We start from the raw sequence: 20,277 nt of genomic DNA on the forward strand, positions 1-20,277 counted from the left end.
TGCAAAGGCTTTTTTCATCTTTTCATGTTTTATATGACATTTACAGAAAACAGTTTTCACTGTGGGCATTACTATGAAGGACTGTGTCCAGCACATCCAGCATACAGACAGTCTTCACTAGCAGTAATACTGGAAAAAAATTTGTTCAGAATGATCGAAAGCAGAAATATAGCTTCAAATGTGTGTAAATCAGTTGAAGCTCTGTGTTCCTGTCTCTCCCTCTCTGCCATGCAGTGTAAAATAAACAGTTTACAGCCAGGTTACAGTTCAACTTTGCCTCCCCCTCCCCTGATGCTGACAATATTGTTACAAACAGCTGGTAAACAAGGCTTTTTTTCACACAGGCTGTGTTGAGAGACCTGAAAATCTTTCTAATGTTGCTGGCCAAAAGCTCTATAGGTATGTGGCGTTTACAGAAAAACAGTTTCTTTCAGAATTGTTCTTTAGCATCCCCACCTTCTATGCAGCGATTTTAATAAAGCTGCCCCTGTTATGAACTATCCATTGGCTCCCGTCAGCCAGAGAGGAAGACCACCTACTGTTTCTATACTGCAGAGCCAGAGACAGCAGGCACACCAGTAGCCCGAGGCACAAGATGGCGACCAGGACCAGAAGCCTCTTCTCCACGTGTGTCCTCTCCGTCCAGCAGCTGCTCCGCTTCCGCGTCCCCCGCAGCTGCACCTGTGGACAAGCATTGGGCTGCAGTCAGTACAGTCAGGTGATCGCAGTGCCGCTCACATAAGGCCCAACACACTATACAATCTTGGTTGTAGAGATTTACCAAATCCAGGTATTGTAAGGCCTAACAGACTGAAAATACTTTGAATGAATAATTTTAAAGAGAACCTGTATCAAAAAAAAGTTCCCCTGGGGGTACTCCCCTCGGGAGGGGGAACCCTCAGGGTCTCAATGAGGCTTCCCCCTCCCCTGTAGCTGCAGGCAGCCCAGTGCTGGCTCCCCCGAAGTGTCCCGGAATCCCCCCTCGACAAGCCTAACAAGAGGTGATAAGCGCTGTTTTATTTACCTTTCCTGGCTCCAGCGGGGGCACTGTTGCGGCTTTCCGCGCGCAGATAGGCGAAAATAGCCGATCTCCGCCGGGTCCGCTCTACTGCGCAGGAGACTTGCGCCTGCGCAGTAGAGCAGCCCGACAGCGATCGGCTATTTCCGCCTATCTCGGAGAAGGAGAGCCAATACTGCGCCTGAGCTGGAGTCGGGAAGGTGAATATTTACATCTCTGCTGTTCGGGGAGCTTCATCTCCGCCGCTGTTGGACAGAGGACGACGGGGGAAGCCTCAATAGGATCCGGAGGCTTCTCCCACACGAGAGTACCCTTCAGGGGAGGTTTTTCTCAATACAGGTTTTCTTTAATAAGCTTTTTATAGAATACACAAGGCGACATGTGACATGATAGGATAGATGTGTATTTACACATACAGAGTTATACAGGTGGGCAAGTGACAGTTTCTGTCCCTCAGGACTGTAGTGTAACCTCACTGATCTCAGAGCAGGAAAGATAAAAGGGGGCAATAGTTCATAGATTTTAGCTCTGGCATATCTCAATGCATGTGTCAATGAGCAGAGAATGAAACCGTGAATACTTAAAAAAATGGATTGAAATATAAAATAAAACTGCGGTATATAAAAAAAAATAATAATTTGAGGAAAAGGAGTTTATCTCATCTATTTTTACCTCGTTTCCTTTAAACTACACGAAAGTGGTAAGATTGCACAACCAACATTGTATGGTGTGTGGTGAGCCTTCGATGAGGAGAAAAAGACGCATGTTTATACAGGGACGTCACTGAGCCCAGCTTCCTGCGGCAGACAGCAGAATGTTAGGAAACCGCAGCCGGCCTAAACGTCATGAGGCACCTGATTACACATTACAGTGCACATTCCAGGCATAGCGCCGCAGCAGCTGCAGGATGTCACTCACCTCATGCCAACCTTAACCCCATCATTACCAGACACTACAGCAACCTTAACCCCATCATTACCAGACGCTACAGCAACCTTCGCATCATTACCAGACGCTACAGCAACCTTAACCCCATCATTACCAGACGCTACAGCAATCTTAACCCCATCATTACCAGACGCTACAGCAATCTTAACCCCATCATTACCAGACGCTACAGCAATCTTAACCCCATCATTACCAGACGCTACAGCAACCTTAACCCCATCATTACCAGACCCTACAGCAACCTTAACCCCATCATTACCAGACCCTACAGCAACCTTAACCCCATCATTACCAGACGCTACAGCAACCTTAACCCCATCATTACCAGACGCTACAGCAACCTTAACCCCATCATTACCAGACGCTACAGCAACCTTCGCATCATTACCAGACGCTACAGCAACCTTCGCATCATTACCAGACGCTACAGCAACCTTAACCCCATCATTACCAGACCCTACAGCAACCTTAACCCCATCATTACCAGACGCTACAGCAACCTTAACCCCATCATTACCAGACGCTACAGAAACCTTAACCCCATCATTACCAGACGCTACAGCAACTTTAACCCCATCATTACCAGACACTACAGCAACCTTAACCCCATCATTACCAGACACTACAGCAACTTTAACCCCATCATTACCAGACACTACAGCAACTTTAACCCCATCATTACCACACACTACAGCAACTTTAACCCCGTATTTTTAATTGTGTAATAGGTTTAGTGAATTGGGATTTGGCAAGGTGATGGGTAAATTCAGCTGTTTTCTACATTACCGAATGGGGTAATGCTTAGTGAATTGAGGCCAATATGTCAGCCTCCATATCCATGTCACTTTAGGTGAGCTTTAACCCAGTCACTTCCGGACACTACAGTAGCAGATCGCACCCTCTGCATTCACTGTGCACCATAATCACATATTAGGCAAGGACTTTATATGTAGAATATAGAAGTGTACAGTATAATCCGGATTTTATAGACACTAAGCCCAACTTTAATACTATATCAAATTTCAAGACTTGAGTTTTAAGCTTGTGGGATTGGCCTAACATTATCCACAACATAAATGTCACCACGACTCCAATGCCTGTGCCACCCCCAACGCAGTACGAAGGCTGTGAGTACGCAGACGCACTTGTGCACGCAATTCTCTTGAGAATTGGGAGGGGGTTTACTAGTTCATAGCTAATAAGTTAAATACATAATATTAATATGGTAGGACATTAGACTGATCTCCTCTGAGGACAGTCAGTGACCTGACTATGTACTCTGTAAAGTGCCTCAGAAGATGTCACAGCTATATACAGTTGTGTTCAAAATTATTCAGCCGCCACTGAAATTGGGTGTTTTGGCCAGTTTGACATTAATTTTGATCATTTCAGTCATCTTGTTTAGAATTAAATCAAAGAGGCACTTGTAAGTCAGACAAATATAACATAACATTTATAATGAAATAACCACAAATGTCTTTTCTGTGGTCAGTCACATCATTATCAGTTTTATTCATCCCCCAAGTGACATTCATTCTTAGTACTTAACATCGTTTTCCAGTTATAACAGCTTTTAAACGTGAAGCATAGCTTGACACAAGTGTCTTGCAGCGATCACGAGTATCTTAGCCCATTCTTCATGGGCAAAAGCCTCCAGTTAAGTCACATTCTTAGGCTTGCGCACTGCAACTGCTTTCTTTCAGTCCTACCAGAGGTTCTCAATTAGATTTAAGTCTGGTGACTGCGATGACCACTCCAAAGTGTTCCAGCCTTTAATCTGCAACCATGCTCTAGTGGACTTGGAGGTATGCTTGGGACCATTGTCCTGTTGAAAGGTCCAACGTCTCCCAAGCCTCAGGTTTGTGACGGACTGCAACACATTTTCATCCAATATCTCCTGGTACTGAAGAGAATTCATGGTACCTTCCACAGGCTGAAGCTTCCCTGTACCTGCAGAAGCAAAACAGCCCCAAAGCATGATTGACCATGCTTCACAGTAGGCAAGGTGTTCTTTTCTTCATAGGCCTTGTTCTTCCTCCTCCAAACATAGCGTTGATCCATGGGCCCAAACAGTTCTAATTTTGTTTCATCAGTCCACAGAACACTACCACAAAAGACAGACGCTGATTGCGTGCGGGACTCCAAATCCACATGCAAATGGGGTAATTCCCTAACCCGACCTGAGCTTGGGCTTACCGCTCCCAGCTCTTTTTTCCTACACCGAGCTCAGGTTGGGGTTATCGGTTATCGCCATTAGGGGGGGGGGGGGGGGGGGGGAGGAGGCCCTGTAGTGACATAGTAGACTGTAGTAAATTATTCAAGATACCCACTTTAAAAAAAACTTAATTTTCCTGGTTTCAGCATCGGAAACACTTCCTGTATCTATATATAGCAGCAGTGTTCTCCCCAGGCTCTTTTAGCCGGGTGCTACACCCGGCTAGATTTGGTGACCACCCGGCTGTCATCGGCTCACCTCCTATGCTGTAAGCACAGTTGCCCTGCATTTTCAACTCGCCTCACCCGGCTACTTTTTCATGCCACCCGGCTACTATTTCATGCCACCCGGCTGGAAAAAAATTCTGGGGAGAACACTGAGCAGTATATTAGAATGTAACCCCGCCCTCCCAGTGATGCTTAGCCTAGGCTGTTTAGATGTAGAATTTTCCTCCCAGACCATTCTGGGAGACCAGGTATATTTTCTACTGGCTTCAGAACTCAGTAAAAATTTCCAGTCACTTGTCATTTGGCTAAATGTTTACACACAATTGATGTCCAGTATGGCAAAATCTGACTTTTGGTGTTCCAAACTACTTTTGTGTGTGTATATATGAGGCTTAAGACTGGGCACATGGGTCAGAGGGTATCAGACAGTCCACATAAGTCTCCCCTCCAGCCACCTCCACCCTCATCCACACAGCACTCCAGCCCAGTGCGGCTGCCCCGTGCGAGCAGAGGACGGCTGCGGCCGCCCCGTGTGAGCAGAGAATGGCTGCGGCCGCCTCGTGTGAGCAGAGATGGGAGAATGGTTTATGCTTGTTTAGATAGTGGATTACAGCCGGCTGGAACTGCGCCAGGCTAAATCCACTTAGAGGCTTGTAAGAAAATTCTCCGGAAAGGAAAATATCCAAGCAGATTCCACAGGTCTCTCGCTCCACTTACACACCAAGGGCTGGGAACTCACTCCACCCAGATCCGTAATCTCTGTATTATGGTGGGGATTAGACACACTCCATTCCACTGGGAGGAGCGGACTGCTGGGGGAAGAACACAGGTCTGACCGGCGGGATGCTAAAGACGTTACAAAACATTTCATTTCAGTATAAAAGTCTATGGAGGGGGCTCCCGCCTGAAGCTGGGGTGGTCTCTACTACTAATAAACAGGACCGCAGTGCAGTAATTCCGTTGAAAGCAACACAAGTCTGACAAAACGCAATTTTTAGTTGCTAGGAACAGAATCAGCAAGGCTGAGCCAGACGTCAGCACAGGGCTATGAAGTTTCGGGAACTGCTGAATAACTTTGCTATGAAAGAAAACTTTTTTTTCTATTATGCTGCAGTTTGCATGCTGGTAGATATTGAACCAATCACATGAAATGTCTCCCAACCATAAGTACCTCCTCCCACTCTGCATACAGGATTTCTCACAAGCCTCTCCCCTTCTCCAGGACCCCTTTCCAAAAACCGTTCTGGCACTCACCAACATGGCTATTGTTCTAACGTACATTACATTCACCGCTCAGCTTGGATATTTATAACTATTCGCACCCAAATAACTAGAAACCAGAGAAACTGAAAATCCCTTAAAGGGAACCCAAGGTGAAAGTTAGAGGCTGACATTAATTTCCTTGTAAACAATGCCTGGCAGCCCTGCCGATCTGGCACAAGTCATGTGAGTCAAAACCCTGGAACAAGCATATGGCTAATCCGGTAATACCAGAGTCAGCCGAGTCACAGTACCTGATCTGCTGCATGCTTGTTCAGGGTCTATGGCTAAAAGTATTAGAGACACAGGATCAGGAGGACTTCCAGGCAACTGGCATGGTTTAAAAGGAAATAAACATGGCAGCCTCCATATCCCTCTCTCCTCAGGTTCCCCTTTAATTGGAACCAGAGACGAAGCACCCTTGTGTATTTTACCATACATATCAGTAATAGCATTAGAGAAAACGCTCACCATGCTCTGTTTCATCCTCACTGCTAAAAGTGTCTGTTATCAGCTGTGATAAGAATCCCGGACTGAGCATTCAGTCTGGCTTTGCAGGGAATAATTATAGCTGAGTCATAGCAGAGCCACAAGGGGGCAGGCTTGGAAAAGACACCAGAGAAGACAGACTCAGCTATAATCTTTCCGTAGCAAAGCTAGAGTGAGCGCTCAGTCGGGGATTCTTATCAGAGGTGATAACAGTCAGATTAAACAGAGAACAATGAAACAAAGAGCAGATTAGGCGTTTACCGTCATGTTCCCACTGATTTATAAAGTAAAATACAAGAGGGTGCTTCATCTCTGGTTCTCTTTAAGGACCACTTCCGTGAAAAAATGTAACATTTAAAATGCAGGTGTATGCATATGTATAAAATGTGCATTTGTTCCAGAAAATACTATGAAATTCTTTTCCACGTAAAAACGTGACAGATCTGACAAGTTTTGAAATAGTCCATCACTTCCATGGGGGATTCTTATGGTTTTCTTTATTTCCAAACGCACTCAACGAACAGCAGTTGCTCATTCAAACTGCAATAATAGCGTGCCAGTAAGTAGGGAGGCAAGGCTGGCCAGCATGGTTATACAGATCCCTACTATTGGGTGCTTTTCTATAAAAAAAAAAATATTAAGGAAATAATGAGAATTCCCCGTGAGTAGATGGACTAGTCTAAAACCTGTCAGGTTCTTGCTACCTACTGAAACTGACAGCAACTGACAGGAAAAAAGTAATTTATGGTGCATTTTATTCTGGCAGAATTGTATTTTAAAATGTTCAAATATTTGGCTATAGTGGTCGTTTAAACAAGTGCCCAGACAAGAAAGACAGACGCTGGCTCAACCACACACACCTACCAACCCATCCATTGCAGAATATGGGAGTATAAAACTCCAACCTATGTAAGCAGCAGCTAAACCTCCAGAACAATAGTTACCCTGCCGCAGTAATTGTAGGTGTAGCCATGTGTCAGACATGCAATAATCCTGGGAATTGTATTGTCCCTTGTTTGCAGTTGGAGTCAGTTAGCAGCTGTGTTAAAACTAATCTGTGGGAAACTTCGGAAAAAAAATTAGATACATACCTTGGCAGAGAGACGGTCCTGGATACTCCAGAGGCATTCCCGCCCCCTTTGCCGTTCCAGCGCCGGGTCTGCCAGCCCCCCCCCCCCCCCCCCCCCCCCCAGCTCACAGCAGCATTCCTGTTTGAAATCGAATGTGGCCGCACTGTACAGGACAGCTCACGCCTGCCCAGTAGCACGGGTCCGCTGCTCTGGCTCAGCAGGAAAAGACCAACCTGTTAAAGCTCCGTGCTACTGCATCGGTGCAATGCATCTGTCCCTGTGCAGTGCGGCCCTGCTACGTTTACAAGGGGTTGTCTGTGACCTTCAGGGGAATCCCAGCGCTGAGGCAAAGAGGTGGAGGGGATGTGGGTAGCCTCCATCTGAGGTAAGTATCCAAAGTGGTTGCTTCCCCTTCTGGTTCCCATTAAGCTTTTAGTTGGTATAAAATACACTGTGAATCCCATGTAGTCTCAGTGTCCTTTACTGAACTGACAGGAGTGGCACCCGGTGTGGTCTTCTGCTGCTGTAGCCCATCTGCTTCACGTGTGTGTTCAGCGATGAGATTCTACATACAGTAAAGTCCCCGTTCTCCAGAACTCAGGCATCTGGAAGTCTCAGCTAACCAGCATGCATGAGGTGGACAATGGGGTCTGCACTTTTTGTTATGTGCAGAGGTTTCACGCAGCAGAAGAGATATCGATCTTCCAGACGCCGTCTTCTACACTTCTGCAATCTCTGGGTCCAGGTACGGCTCCCACCATGTCACATGATCCACTTAAGGTCACATGACATGCCGGGACTCATACAAAGGATGCAGGAAAGCTGCTGGGAGCCACAGGAAATGTAGAAGACTGCGTCCAGAGGATTGATACATTTTTCTGCAGCACGGGCTGGGGGGGGGGGGGCATTTGGGGTCACAGGGGTTTAGTGCCATTTTCAGGCTCGTTGCTCAAGCAGGCAATTCCTAATTGTGCCGGGACTTTGCTGTATCTTGGTTGCAATGAACAGCTATTTGAGCTACTGTTGCGCTATCTTCCCGCATCGGTCTGCTCGTTTTAAACACCACATTTTCACCCACACAACTGCCACTCGCTGAATGTTTTTTCTTTAGACTTTTCTCTGTGAACTCTAGAGATTGTAGTTTGTGAGAATCCCAGCACATCAGCAGTTTCTGAAATACAACTTCAGCAACTTGTTTTCACCATGTCTAGAGGTCCATGACTGGAGTACACGTATCTGTGCAGAAATCCATGCGTTTTCTGCCATGTGCATTAGAGCGCTTCCATTAGGTTTTAGAAGCGCATGCATTTTGAGGATCGCAAGGGCACCCTGCGTGGCAGGGATCAGCATTTCATTGGCTGTAATCTTTGTCTCCTGTACGGCACACAGGGAACCTGCAAGTGACTTGGTCACCTGTCGCAGTGTGAAGGGTTAATGGCAGCGGGGAGGGGCCTGTAGATGACTTGGTCACCTGTCGCAGTGTGAATGGTTAATAGCTGCAGAGAGGGGCCTGTAGATGACCTGGTCACCTGTCGCAGTGTGAAGGGTTAATGGCAGTGGGGAGGGGCCTGTAGATGACCTAGTCACCTCTCGCAGTGTGAATGGTTAATAGCTGCGGGGAGGATTAGGTGGCTGGCTTACCTGTGCTATGCGGGGTGAGGGCAGATCGGGTTACCTGTCTGTGCCGGTTGGATGACATGTGGAATGACAACCATCCCCCGCACACCCACCTTTGTTTAGTCTTCCATTGTGTCCCCTCCCTGATGACTTTCCCGTATTTTCACCACTCGTCCGTGGAGCTCGCAATCCGTGCAGCTCTCCAGACACACAATGACGCAGCGGGACGTGACTCACTGGGCTGGCGCTCCCTCTGTCGCGTATGGGAGATGAAATGTGTGTAGATCTATATAAAAGGCACTGAGTGACTATTTGATGTCCCAAATGCTCAGATCGTCAGGCAGCAGCTTCGCTACAGTCAGAGGACATTTAAAGGACAACTGAAGTGAGAGTGATATGGAGGCTGCCATATTTCCTTTTAAACAATACTAGTTGAATGGCAGTCCTGCTGATCTTTCATGCTTCAGTAGTGAGAGCCAACCCTGAAACAAGCATGTGGCTAATCTAGTCAGACATCCGATCTGCTGCATGCTTGTTCAGGGTCTATGGATAAAAATATTAGAGGCAGAGGATCAGCAAGACAGCCAGGGAATTTGCATTGTTTAAAAGGAAATAAATATGTCAGCCTGCTCACTTCAGATGTGCTTTAACCTCTTGAGGACTGCAGGGCTAAACCCCCCTAGTGACCAGGCAATTTTTAGTTTAAAAGGCCACTGCAGCTTTAAGGCCAAGCTGCAGGGCCGCACAACACAGCACACAGGTGATTCCCCCCCCCCCCCTTTTCTCCCCACCAACAGAGCTCTCTGTTGGTGGGGTCTGATCGCTCCCCCATGTTTATTTTTTTTTTAATAAATATTTGTGTTGCCAATTTTTTTTTTTAAAAACCCTCTTCCTATAAATCCCTTCCCTCCCTCGCTCCCTCCCTCCCCACAGCCGGCCAATTACGGCGATCGGCTGTCCTAGGCTTCAGCCTATGAGAGCCGATCGCTCTCTCGTCCTCCAGTGGGACAGCCGTGTCACACGGCTGTCCCCAGTACAGCGCTGCTGCAGATCGCAGCGCTGTACAATACAATTAAGCGGCGGTTTCGCCGTTACAGTCTCCAGAGCGTCGATCGCCGCTCGGAGACTGAAGGCGGAGCTCTGCTCCGCCCACCAAGCAGGAGATGCGCGCGCATCCTGCGCGCGATCTCCTGCAAATGCAAGCCCCAGGACTTTCCGCCAATCGGCGTTAGGCGGTCCTGGGGCTGCCGCCGCGGCCACGCCTACCGGCGTGTAGCCGTCGGCAAGTGGTTAAAGGACAACTGAAGCAAGAGGGATACGGAGGCTGCCATGTCCATTTCCTTTTAATACCAGTTGCCTGGCTGTCCTGCTGATCCTCTGCCTCTAATGCTTTGATCCATAAACCCTGAACAAGCATGTAGCAGATCAGGTGTTTGACGTAATTGTCAGATCTGACAAGATTAGCTGCATGCTTGTTTCTGGTGTGATTCAGACACTACTGCAGCCAAATAGACCAGCAGGAGTGCCAGGTAACTGGTATTGTTTAAAAGGAAATAAATATGGCAGCCTCCATATTCCTCTCACTTCAATCTGTTTTTATGGATCGGTTGATACTATGCCGTAACATACCACATTCAGCCTGAAGGGGGTGCGGTTATCTCTGAACTGAAGAGAGAGGTATACGGAGGCTGCCATGTTCATTTCCTTTTAAGCAATACCAGTTGCCTGGCTGCCCTGCTGGTCCTCTGCCTCTAATACTATTAGCCATAGCCCCTCAACAAGCATGCAGCAGATCAGGTGTTTCAGACTTTAAAGTCAGATCTGACAAGACTAGCTGCATGCTTGTTTCTGGTGTTATTCAGATACTACTGCAGAGAAATAGACCAGCAGGGCAGCCAGGCAACTGGTATTGATTAAAAGGAAATAGATATGGCAGCCTCCGTATACCTCTTCAGTTCCCCTTTAAGGAATCCACTGTCTGGAAAAAAAATGTCTGCAGTTGGGCTTTTCTGCAATGGACTCAGGACTGATCAGGCTCATGAAAAACCATTGCAGTCTTCGACCAGTCTGTATGGAGTCCACTGCCTGGTCAGATAAAAGCGCAGATTAATTCAAACCCAGAACAACTGCCTGGCTGTTATGCTAATCCTCAGACAGGTTTACATCACCTGAAATGATCATTAGTTTCACGTGACACTCTAGCATATGTCCGGGTGTCCCCGCCGGAAGCTTTCCTGCTTCACAGGACAGAAAGGGCTGCTCAGCATGTCTGTACTGTCATCACAGGAAAACTATCACCTAACAATCACCACACATAGTTCTAGGCAACATATGCCCCAAAGTGTGTAGTTAGCTTTAGTCCTGTAGCGCGTTCCAGACTGGAAGGAAAATCTCACAGCGACAAGTCATTTTCTGCAAGGCGAAGGCATTAAAATCCCAGACTACAGATTCCTATGTTCAGTATTTCCAGAATTTGTATCAAGGCCACACGAGAACCCCACAGACAGGAATCGAGAGGGGCAGCTTTCACAACAGGGACACAGACAGCAATTCAACTCCTAAAACAAGCAAGATTAAAAAGAATCTTTAATAAGATTTTAATCCAAAAATTGAGATAAATAAGTGGACATTGCTCATGTGGAATGTTCAGCTGTTCCTCAAGGCAGGGAATTGCATCCAGCAGAGTGCCTGCGTTATGAATGGTCAGTGAACTCTGCAATGGGACAGGATAAGCAGACAGGTCAGGTGATTCAGCAAAATCCTGTCATGTGATCAGAGGGAGCCCATCGCAGAATACACAGAAGGTTCAGGGTGACCCAGAACCCCTAGGCGCGTATAAATTGCAATGTTAAGCGATAGATAGATAGATAGATAGATAGATATAAAAATTGTATACATATACACATTTATAGGTATTTGATTAATTCATCTGTAAGTGAGCAAATGTGTTTTCCCATAATGCATCACTCCTGAGGCCCTAGTCACACTAGAGCGTTTTGACGAAATTTCGGCAAAACGATCGACCGCTAGCGCTTTTTTAAAGCGCTAGCGTAATGAAATCCTATGGGCCCGTTCTTACTTGGGCGATTTGTGCTAATCGCCGCAAATCGCCCAAAACCACGAAACGCAAACGCATCGCCTGCACCATTTTCAGGCAATTTCCCGGCGATCGCGTTTCAGTGCTATAGAATCGCTAAACGCATTCGTGGCAAAATCGCCGCACTGTTCAGTGATTAAAAATCACTCCTGCAAAACGCCGGAAAAAATCTCCGGCGTTTCTAAGTGTGAATGGGGCCTGAATGTGCAAATTATCTCTTTATGCCCTTGAAGCCAGACAACTCTAGAACACCTATGGTCTATAGCATGCATACATTTCACCGAGCCACATCAATCCAACAAGCCTGTTTCAGACTTTCTGGTCCTCATCAGTGCATGGCAAATATGAATATGGCTCTAGGAGTGCTTTTTTTTTGGTCTCTTTTAGCCCCCTATTCTCTTCTAGTGGTTCTGGGTCACCATGAGCTGTCTGGGTATCCCTTAGTACTGGTCCAAACCCTATCCTAGAGCAGTGGTCCTCAAACTACGGCCCAGGGCCGAATGCGGCCCCCCGAGGCTTTTATCACTGGCCCCCAAACACAAAATATTACTTATAGATGTGGCCCACTGCACCTTAATATTACTTATAGATGTGGCCCACTGCACCTTAAAATATCGGCACCCTCCATATAAAATAGCAGTGCTGGCATCACCCATCCACATACAGAAGCCAGTGAGCAGTCATTTGCTGGCTTCCAATCCAATTCTGCATCAGGTGACATTGCTGTCCAACTGGTCAGTAGTCACCTGGGCATGCTTCACTGTCTGGTGCACAAAAATAGTTTTCGGGCGCCACATGACTGAATGGCTGCTGCTGGGAGTTCTCCTCCGGGCATGATTGGGGGGAATCAATACCTAGATTCAGTGTAATGTTTTACATCATTTTATGTATGTTCCCGCCCCCCAGCAGTCTGTAGCATGTTGACTCGGCCCCTTGACCGAAAACGTTTGGGGACCCCTGCCATAGAACCATAACAATCCCTGCCATTCACTGATGAGGACCAAAAGTCTGAAACAGGCCGTCTGCATGTTGGGTTGATGTGGCTTTGTAACATGTATAAGCTACAACTCACTATACACTAGTGGCTCTGGAGATGTGTCTGGCTTCAGCGACATAGATTTGCATATTATGGTGTGATGCATCATGGAAAACCACACATTTATAGCCGAATCACATACCTTCTATTCAAGGTGAATCCAATGTGAGAGGGATATGGAGGCTGCCATATTTATCACCTTTTCAACAATACAGCCTGCCCTGCTGGTCTATTTGGCCGCTGTAGTGTCCAAACACGCAGAAACAAGCCTGCAGCTAATCTTGTCAGATCTGACAATGTCAGAAACACCTGATCTGCTGCATGCTTGTTCAGGGTCTGTGGTTAAGTGTATTAGAGGCAGAGGATCAGCAGGACAGCCAGGCAACTGGTATTGCTTAAAAGTAAATACATATCTGACCCCACTGGTACACTTTAAGAAGGCACATTTTATCCAGGGTTGCTCTTTAGTAGGAGGGCTTTTTAATCTCTTCTAGCCAATTACACTCACCTAATGCTTCTGTGTCACCGCGAGCATTTTGGTTATTCCGTTATAGGGCTAGTGCATAAATCACATGGTTTCAGTTTATTCTAAAACATCATCACATAATAGACAGACTCCATAGAGGCGGGTGAAAAAAAAAAATAACTTCTAGTTTCACCATCAACCGTGTAAGGAATTTCCCCGACTTTCCTGTGGATACTTTACCTGTTCCATAGGCCCCGAGACCAGCGCTGCACTGAGGACATGTACAGGAACTGACAATCTGAGAGCCCAGCCTGCTATAATCATATAACCGCCACAGAACTCTACTGAAACGACAGCCTGAGCAAACCTACCAATGCAAGGCATCACCAACCTAAATCCTTCCCTGCAGCAGACCTGGATGTGGGGACTGGGGGTGCCTGAAAAGCTCACCTCGGTTTTTCAAGCAAGCGTCTTGGAAAAGCCAGTTATGCAAGCAGGGATGAAAGAATTCTGGGAAAAGCTTTTCACAAATTCTTCCCTGTGGCCATTGTAGTAAAGAAGCAAGATCTGTAAAAACTCCATTCACCACAATGTAAAAACCACCTTGTGCGCATGTCACAAAGGCTATGTGACAGAAGGGCAGATTTCCTAATAACGGACAACTAATGCAGCAACACAGAGCCAAGTACAAAGCAGCGCTGTAGCAGGTCTACAGAGGCCGAAGGCTTGACAAATGCATCACACTTCAGTGGAGACGGTCAATGCGGATCTGCAACATATCCTGTTTTACTGGAAACATCACTGACCTATTCCTGTTGTCTGTAAGCTAAAGGGATTACATGGGGAGATATTTATATCAAAACTAGGGCAACTGGCAGTAATGCCACCTACAAATCCTGGGCAACTGGCAAGAACGTCAGCTGAAAAAAAAAAATCAGGGGTACTGGCAGTAATGACACATGGAGCCAGAGACAAGGTCCTCCCACTCTAATGCAGGGGGCATGTGGAGTACACTATGCTAATGCAGGGGGCATGTGGGGGTACACTACGCTAATGCAGGGGGCATGTGGGGGTACACTATGCTAATGCAGAGGGCATGTGGGAGTACACTACACTTATGCAGGGGGCATGTGAGGGTACGCTATGCTAATGCAGAAGGCATGTGGGGGTACACTACGCTTATGCAGGGGCATGTGGGGGTACGCTATGCTAATGCAGAGGGCATGTGGGGGTACGCTATGCTAATGCAGAGGGCATGTGAGGGGTACGCTACGCTTATGCAGGGGGCATGTGGGGGTACACTACGCTTATGCAGAGGGCATGTGGGGGTACGCTATGCTAATGCAGGGCGGATGTGGGGTCACATTACACTGATGCAGGGGGCATGTGTATACTATGCTAATGCAGAGGGCATGTGGGGGTATTTTACGCTAAAGCAGGGATCCTGTGGTGTCACATTACACGGGCACAGGGCACACCCTACACTGACATGGGGTACATGAGGTACGGGCAGTTATTTTAAACATCCCTGAACCGTACAAGTTTGTTTAGCTTTGGTAGACTAGAGCAGTTTTAGGATGATATAGAGCACTGTAAAAAGCATAAACAAACTACAATCAGGTATAAGACCAACTAAAGCACAAAAACAGCTAAATATTCTCCTTGAAGATGAACCCAAACAGAATGAGAAACATGTAAACACATGAAACAACTTCTATGAATAGGAAGTAATCACAGGCAGCTCCCCCACACATTCAGGCCCCTCACGTACAGCACAGGTGATCCACAAACCATTTCACAGCATAGGTACAGGGTGTAAGGTCACAGCAGGGACAAGGGGGGAAAGGTCAGCCTGTTTACCTGGACTCCATTGGGGTAGACCTCTCCCTCGCCTATCGAGTCCACCAGCTCCTCCTCGTCCAGTGTTGCTCGCTTGTACGACGACATCTGAAAAGTGAAATGAACAACAGAGTCTCTTAGAGCTTCCATGGAGACATGGGCCAAGGGGTACAGCTACCCAGAGTGACAAGAGGGGTCCCGGCCTCCCCTCCAGCCTCACTTCCAGGGGCTACAGCACACTCTGCCCTCGGTGACAGGCATGAGAGGGGACCACCCACTGATCATCATGTGAGGCTCATCAAGCTGAGGGTACAGAAGGCCCCCCTCAATGCCAGCCTCTGTCAGAGGCCACAGGAGGTGGAGGTCCGCATGTCTGCTGTGGGCTTATTTTCTATCTGGGCACATGGAACCTCCCTTCCTCCCATTCTTCACACTGTGGGCTGGGACAGGAGCCACTCACTGAGGGAGGAGAGCTGCTGCGTAACCCGTTGTGTGCTGGAGGACAAGCGGCCTGGAAGGGAGGGCCTGGCTCTCATCTCCCCCCACCCCCTGCTGGGAAAAAAAGTTACAATGAATAATATTTACACTTACAACTTTCTCTTCCTCCACAGAAGGCAGGAAGTAAATAATCTCCTGACACTTCATTAACATATACAAATTACAGCCAAACGTTTACTTAGTGATCTGTAAGATTATATATAAGGTTACCATTCCAAAACCAGCTCTAATTAGTGCCCGTTTTCACTACACCTACGCGAATCCGCATAGAAAAAACAAAAAACAAAAAACAAAACACCTGTGGATTCGCATGTGTATGCGAACTCGTCTGCGTTTGCAGGCGGCTTTTTCATGCGAATTTGAATGCACCGGCAATGTTTTTTTATGTTATTTTACTGTCATTCATTACTAGTGACTTCCGCATCCGTAAACGCGTACACGCAAATGCATACGCATTAACCCGAAACTGCACATAAAATTGTGACAGAGGTCAACACTGTTTTTTTCACCTGCGGGGGGGGGGGGGGGGGGGGGGGAAGGGGGGATGAGGCGAATTTTGCCTGTAATGGAAACAGGCCATTGACTTGTATACGTCAAGCGAATCTGCATGCAGAAAATAAAGGCATATTCGCGTTAGTGGAAACGGGCCCTTATGCTGGAAATACACCATGCAATTTCCCTTCCCAATCGATGGGAAATAGGCCATTATTTCCAACATGTCCAATCTGTTACCAATCGAGAAAAAGGAATACATTTTCTGATAACTTTGCAAAATCGATCCCCATCGATCAGGAGCATTTGGACATTACACACAGAAAAACTTCCTGTCTGACTAACAGTCGATTGGAGGGGAAATTGCGTTGTGTGTTCCCAGCATTATGCTTAGTACACACAATCCAATTTTCTGTCAGGATTGACGGTCTAATCCAGGCATGGGCAAACTTGGCCCTCCAGCTGTTAAGGAACTACAAGTCCCACAATGCATTTGCCTTTATGAGTCATGACTGACTAAGACTCCTGCAATGCATTGTGGGACTTGTAGTTCCTTAACAGCTGGAGAGGCAAGTTTGCCCATGCCTGGTCTAATCGGTCATTGTTGACAGGTCCGGTCTGATTCCCAAATGTTTTTCTGTTCAATTCTGTATAGAAGTGATCGGAAAAGTGCAAAGAGTGTACTAAGCATAAGGCACATATACATGGCATGAAAATGGTCTTTAGCTGCGAGGCCGGAACTGAAGACTAGAGATGGCCCGAACCGTTCGCCGGGCGAACATCTCTGGGCCTTCTACTACTTCCGGGTCGCTATGACCCAGAGTAGTTCGCCTGCGCTGCCCGGCGGAGCGCGTCCTAGATCGCGCTCCTGTTGCCGGGCACACTCTGCGCATGAGCGTGACGTCGTTCATGACGTCACGCACATGCGCAGAACGTGCCCGGCAACAGGAGCGCGATCTAGGACGCGCTCCGCCGGGCATCGCAGGCATACTACTCTGGGTCATAGCGACCCGGAAGTAGTAGAAGGCCCAGAGATCCATTTTGAAAATGGTCGTTACCGGATAACAGCTTCCTGGTCACACTGCTAAACTAATATCGCCCACGTGAGGGGAAACATGGACATTACCTTGCACATCAGTTGTCCTTACAGTTATAACCGACAGCAGCTGATATATTTCCGTTCTGACAAAATCTTGTCAGAACTGGAAGGAATAGTGAGAAGAAAATGGCGAGCTTCTGAGAGGAACTGATGGCAAAGTAAGTATGTAATATTTATTTGCAGGTACTTCATGTGTTTATTTTAACTAGTGGACCTAAGCCGGTTAAAATAACAGGCTCTACTGTAGGCCACCTTCACAACCCCCCTCCCGGCAGTCACCGGTCCCATGTCACCGCGCACCTGCCCACATGCGCACATGATCGCAGCCTGGCCCTATCCTCCTGCTCTGAAGTCCGCCTGCATACTCGGTACGCAAAACCACGGACACAGAGACAGCAGGAGGACGACGCAGTGCCACAGAGGTTTTATTAGATATGATTTTACTCGGTTCAGGTTCCCTTTAAAGTGTTCACCGCAGTGACAGTGATGAGCTCCGGATCGAATCCGAATGAGTTTAATTCGTATTTCATCCAGATAATCAGTGCAGCTGATGTGGCAGGTGAGCGTGGGTTAAACTTACCCACAAGCCGTCTTTAATCTGTCCCACGCCATGTCACGTGACTATTACGCTTCCTCCTTCAACCCGGAAGGAGGAAGCACGGTAGTCACGTGACGCAGCTTGGAACGCGTTGTGAACAGCGACGTGGGATGGATTAAAGAAGATGGCTTCTGGGTAAGTTTAAACCCCCGCTCACCTGCCACGTCAGCTGCACTAATTATTTGGATGAAATCAGAATTAAACTCATTTGGATTTGATCCGGAGCTCATCCCTAGTGACATATAGTAAAATGTAATAACAGACTCAGGCCGGGCTCACATTAGCCTGCGTTTTAGTTGCGGTGCGATCAGGTGATTGCACCGCAACGCAAAAAATAGGCTTTGTATACACCTACGTTGATGCGCGGCATTGTAATCTTTGGCAGCAAGCCAAACTAAGCGAGGCTCTCCAGAGCTCACTTCCTGTGGCCAAAATAAGAATTGCAAGTGTATTGAGAAAATGCGCACCGCAGAACAGTTTAAAATCTGCGGCGCTACTGACTTACTGTGGATGTTGACCCATAACGTGCTGATGCGTTTGCGTCAGATATGATATTTACGGCGCACTGCACCGCATCAGCTATGAAATGTCCCTTTCATTGCTTTAGCATTACCCTGAGGTAAAAATGCAATGAAAACGGTCTAGTGTGAAAAGAGCCTCCAGATACCCATTTTTATGGTAATTATCCCAGTTTCAGCATCAGAAACCCGTCCTAGATTTATATTGTGCGGTATATTAGCATGTGGTCCTGCCCTGCCAGTGATGTCACAGCCTAGGCTGTTTATTTAGCGGAATCCTCCTCCCAGAGCATTAGGAGAGACCGGACATTTTCTCTGGCTTCGGAACTCTCAGTAAACATTCCACAGAAATCCCCAGACAGGCATAAAGAGGTCACCATGTGATAAATTCCAGAATGTAAATCGGAGTGACTAAGGAGAGATTTTACAATGAGCAAACACTGACTTAATCATTTATAAATTAATATTGTGAGAATATGAGCAATGTTATTAATTACCGTATTTTCACTACGGTGAAGCCGGGTACATGCCGTAAATTTTGATTGGCCAATCACTGACACAGTATCACCCTCTCCATGTAGTATGAGAGCTTACCTCCAAAATCTCTTCAATGTATTAAAAAAATCTGTTGACCCTCATGCTACATGGCAGTGGTAAAATTGGCCAATCATTGACCAATTAAAATGTAAGAAGTGTACCTCTAGGTCTAAAGGTGGGTACACACATCAGATAAAAGGTCTTTGGAAAATGAAAGATCAGACCAATTTTACCCCCTTCCATGTAGTATGAGAGCCATACCTACACAGTCTTTTCTATGGAGCTGAACTCCCCATCAGATAGAAATCTTTGCAAGATGCTGCACACAAAGATGCTGTACAGATTCAAAAGATCCGTTTCTGCAAACTGCATTCATAGTCTATATCTGCAGATCCTCATACACACCTTGTTTACCGGACAATCATCTGCAGATCAGATCCACCAGGATGGATCTTTGGATCTGCAGATGATTGTCAGATATGCAGATGAATGTCTGTTAAACAAGGTGTGTATGAGGATCTGCAGATATAGACTATGAATGCATTTTGCAGGAACAGATCTTTTGCAGATACTGATCTGTTGCATGTGTACAGCATCTGTGTGTGCAGCATCTTGCAAAGATTTTTATCTGATGGGGAGTTCAGCTCTATAGAATAGACTGTGTAGAGTATGGCTCTCATACTACATGGAAGGGGGTAAAATGGCTTCCCTGGTGGTCTAGAGTGGGCCAAACATAATGCGAAGTGGGGAAACCACTGGAAGGCCAAATTTAATGGCTCTGAGGACCAGAGTGACATGTATGATATAGAGGTAGTGTGGGTGAATCCCCTGGTAGTAGGAGTACCGGGGCCCACCTGCACTCCCCCTCTAGGTGTCGCATGGGGATTTGGAGGTCCGGGGAGGTGCCAATGGCCCCGTCTCATGTGCACCAGGGTTGGTTTTTAAATTTCTTTTTGCAACTTCCAGTATGCAGAATTATCAGGCAAGTGGTTAGAGAGGGGGGCAAGAGTTGCACAAGGTGCCCCCTGCTGGTGAGTCTACAATTATGTCCGACCGAATCCTCTCACCTGAATGTTGCTGAACTTATGCAATTCCTGCTAGATTTGGTACTGCAGACACGGGTGTGTACCAGGGCCCCCCGTTTGTCATGTGCACCAGTATTTGTGTAGGGCGAGCATGAGCTCAGTCATGTCAGATCTGTAGGCAATCTCGGCAGACCTCCATACACGCTAAGGGCCCATTCACACTGGAGA

General features: G+C 47.0%; 1 protein-coding gene across 2 annotated transcripts in view; it reads right to left on the bottom strand.

Moving 5' to 3' along the window:
- Positions 1-20,277, bottom strand: part of ECE1 (endothelin converting enzyme 1) — a 108,458-nt gene that overhangs the window by 57,867 nt on the left and 30,314 nt on the right. The window contains exons 3-4 of one of the 2 annotated variants that reach the window (XM_068241683.1): positions 15,304-15,390; positions 540-681 (exon numbers count right to left, since the gene is read on the bottom strand). In XM_068241683.1, the coding sequence (XP_068097784.1) occupies positions 540-681; positions 15,304-15,390 (229 nt within the window). Of the gene's footprint in view, positions 1-539; positions 682-15,303; positions 15,704-20,277 lie in introns of those variants that run through there. The other variant, XM_068241682.1, reaches the window with a different exon arrangement.

This window comes from Hyperolius riggenbachi, chromosome 6, assembly GCF_040937935.1.
Source record: "Hyperolius riggenbachi isolate aHypRig1 chromosome 6, aHypRig1.pri, whole genome shotgun sequence".
Classification (NCBI taxonomy): domain Eukaryota; kingdom Metazoa; phylum Chordata; class Amphibia; order Anura; family Hyperoliidae; genus Hyperolius; species Hyperolius riggenbachi.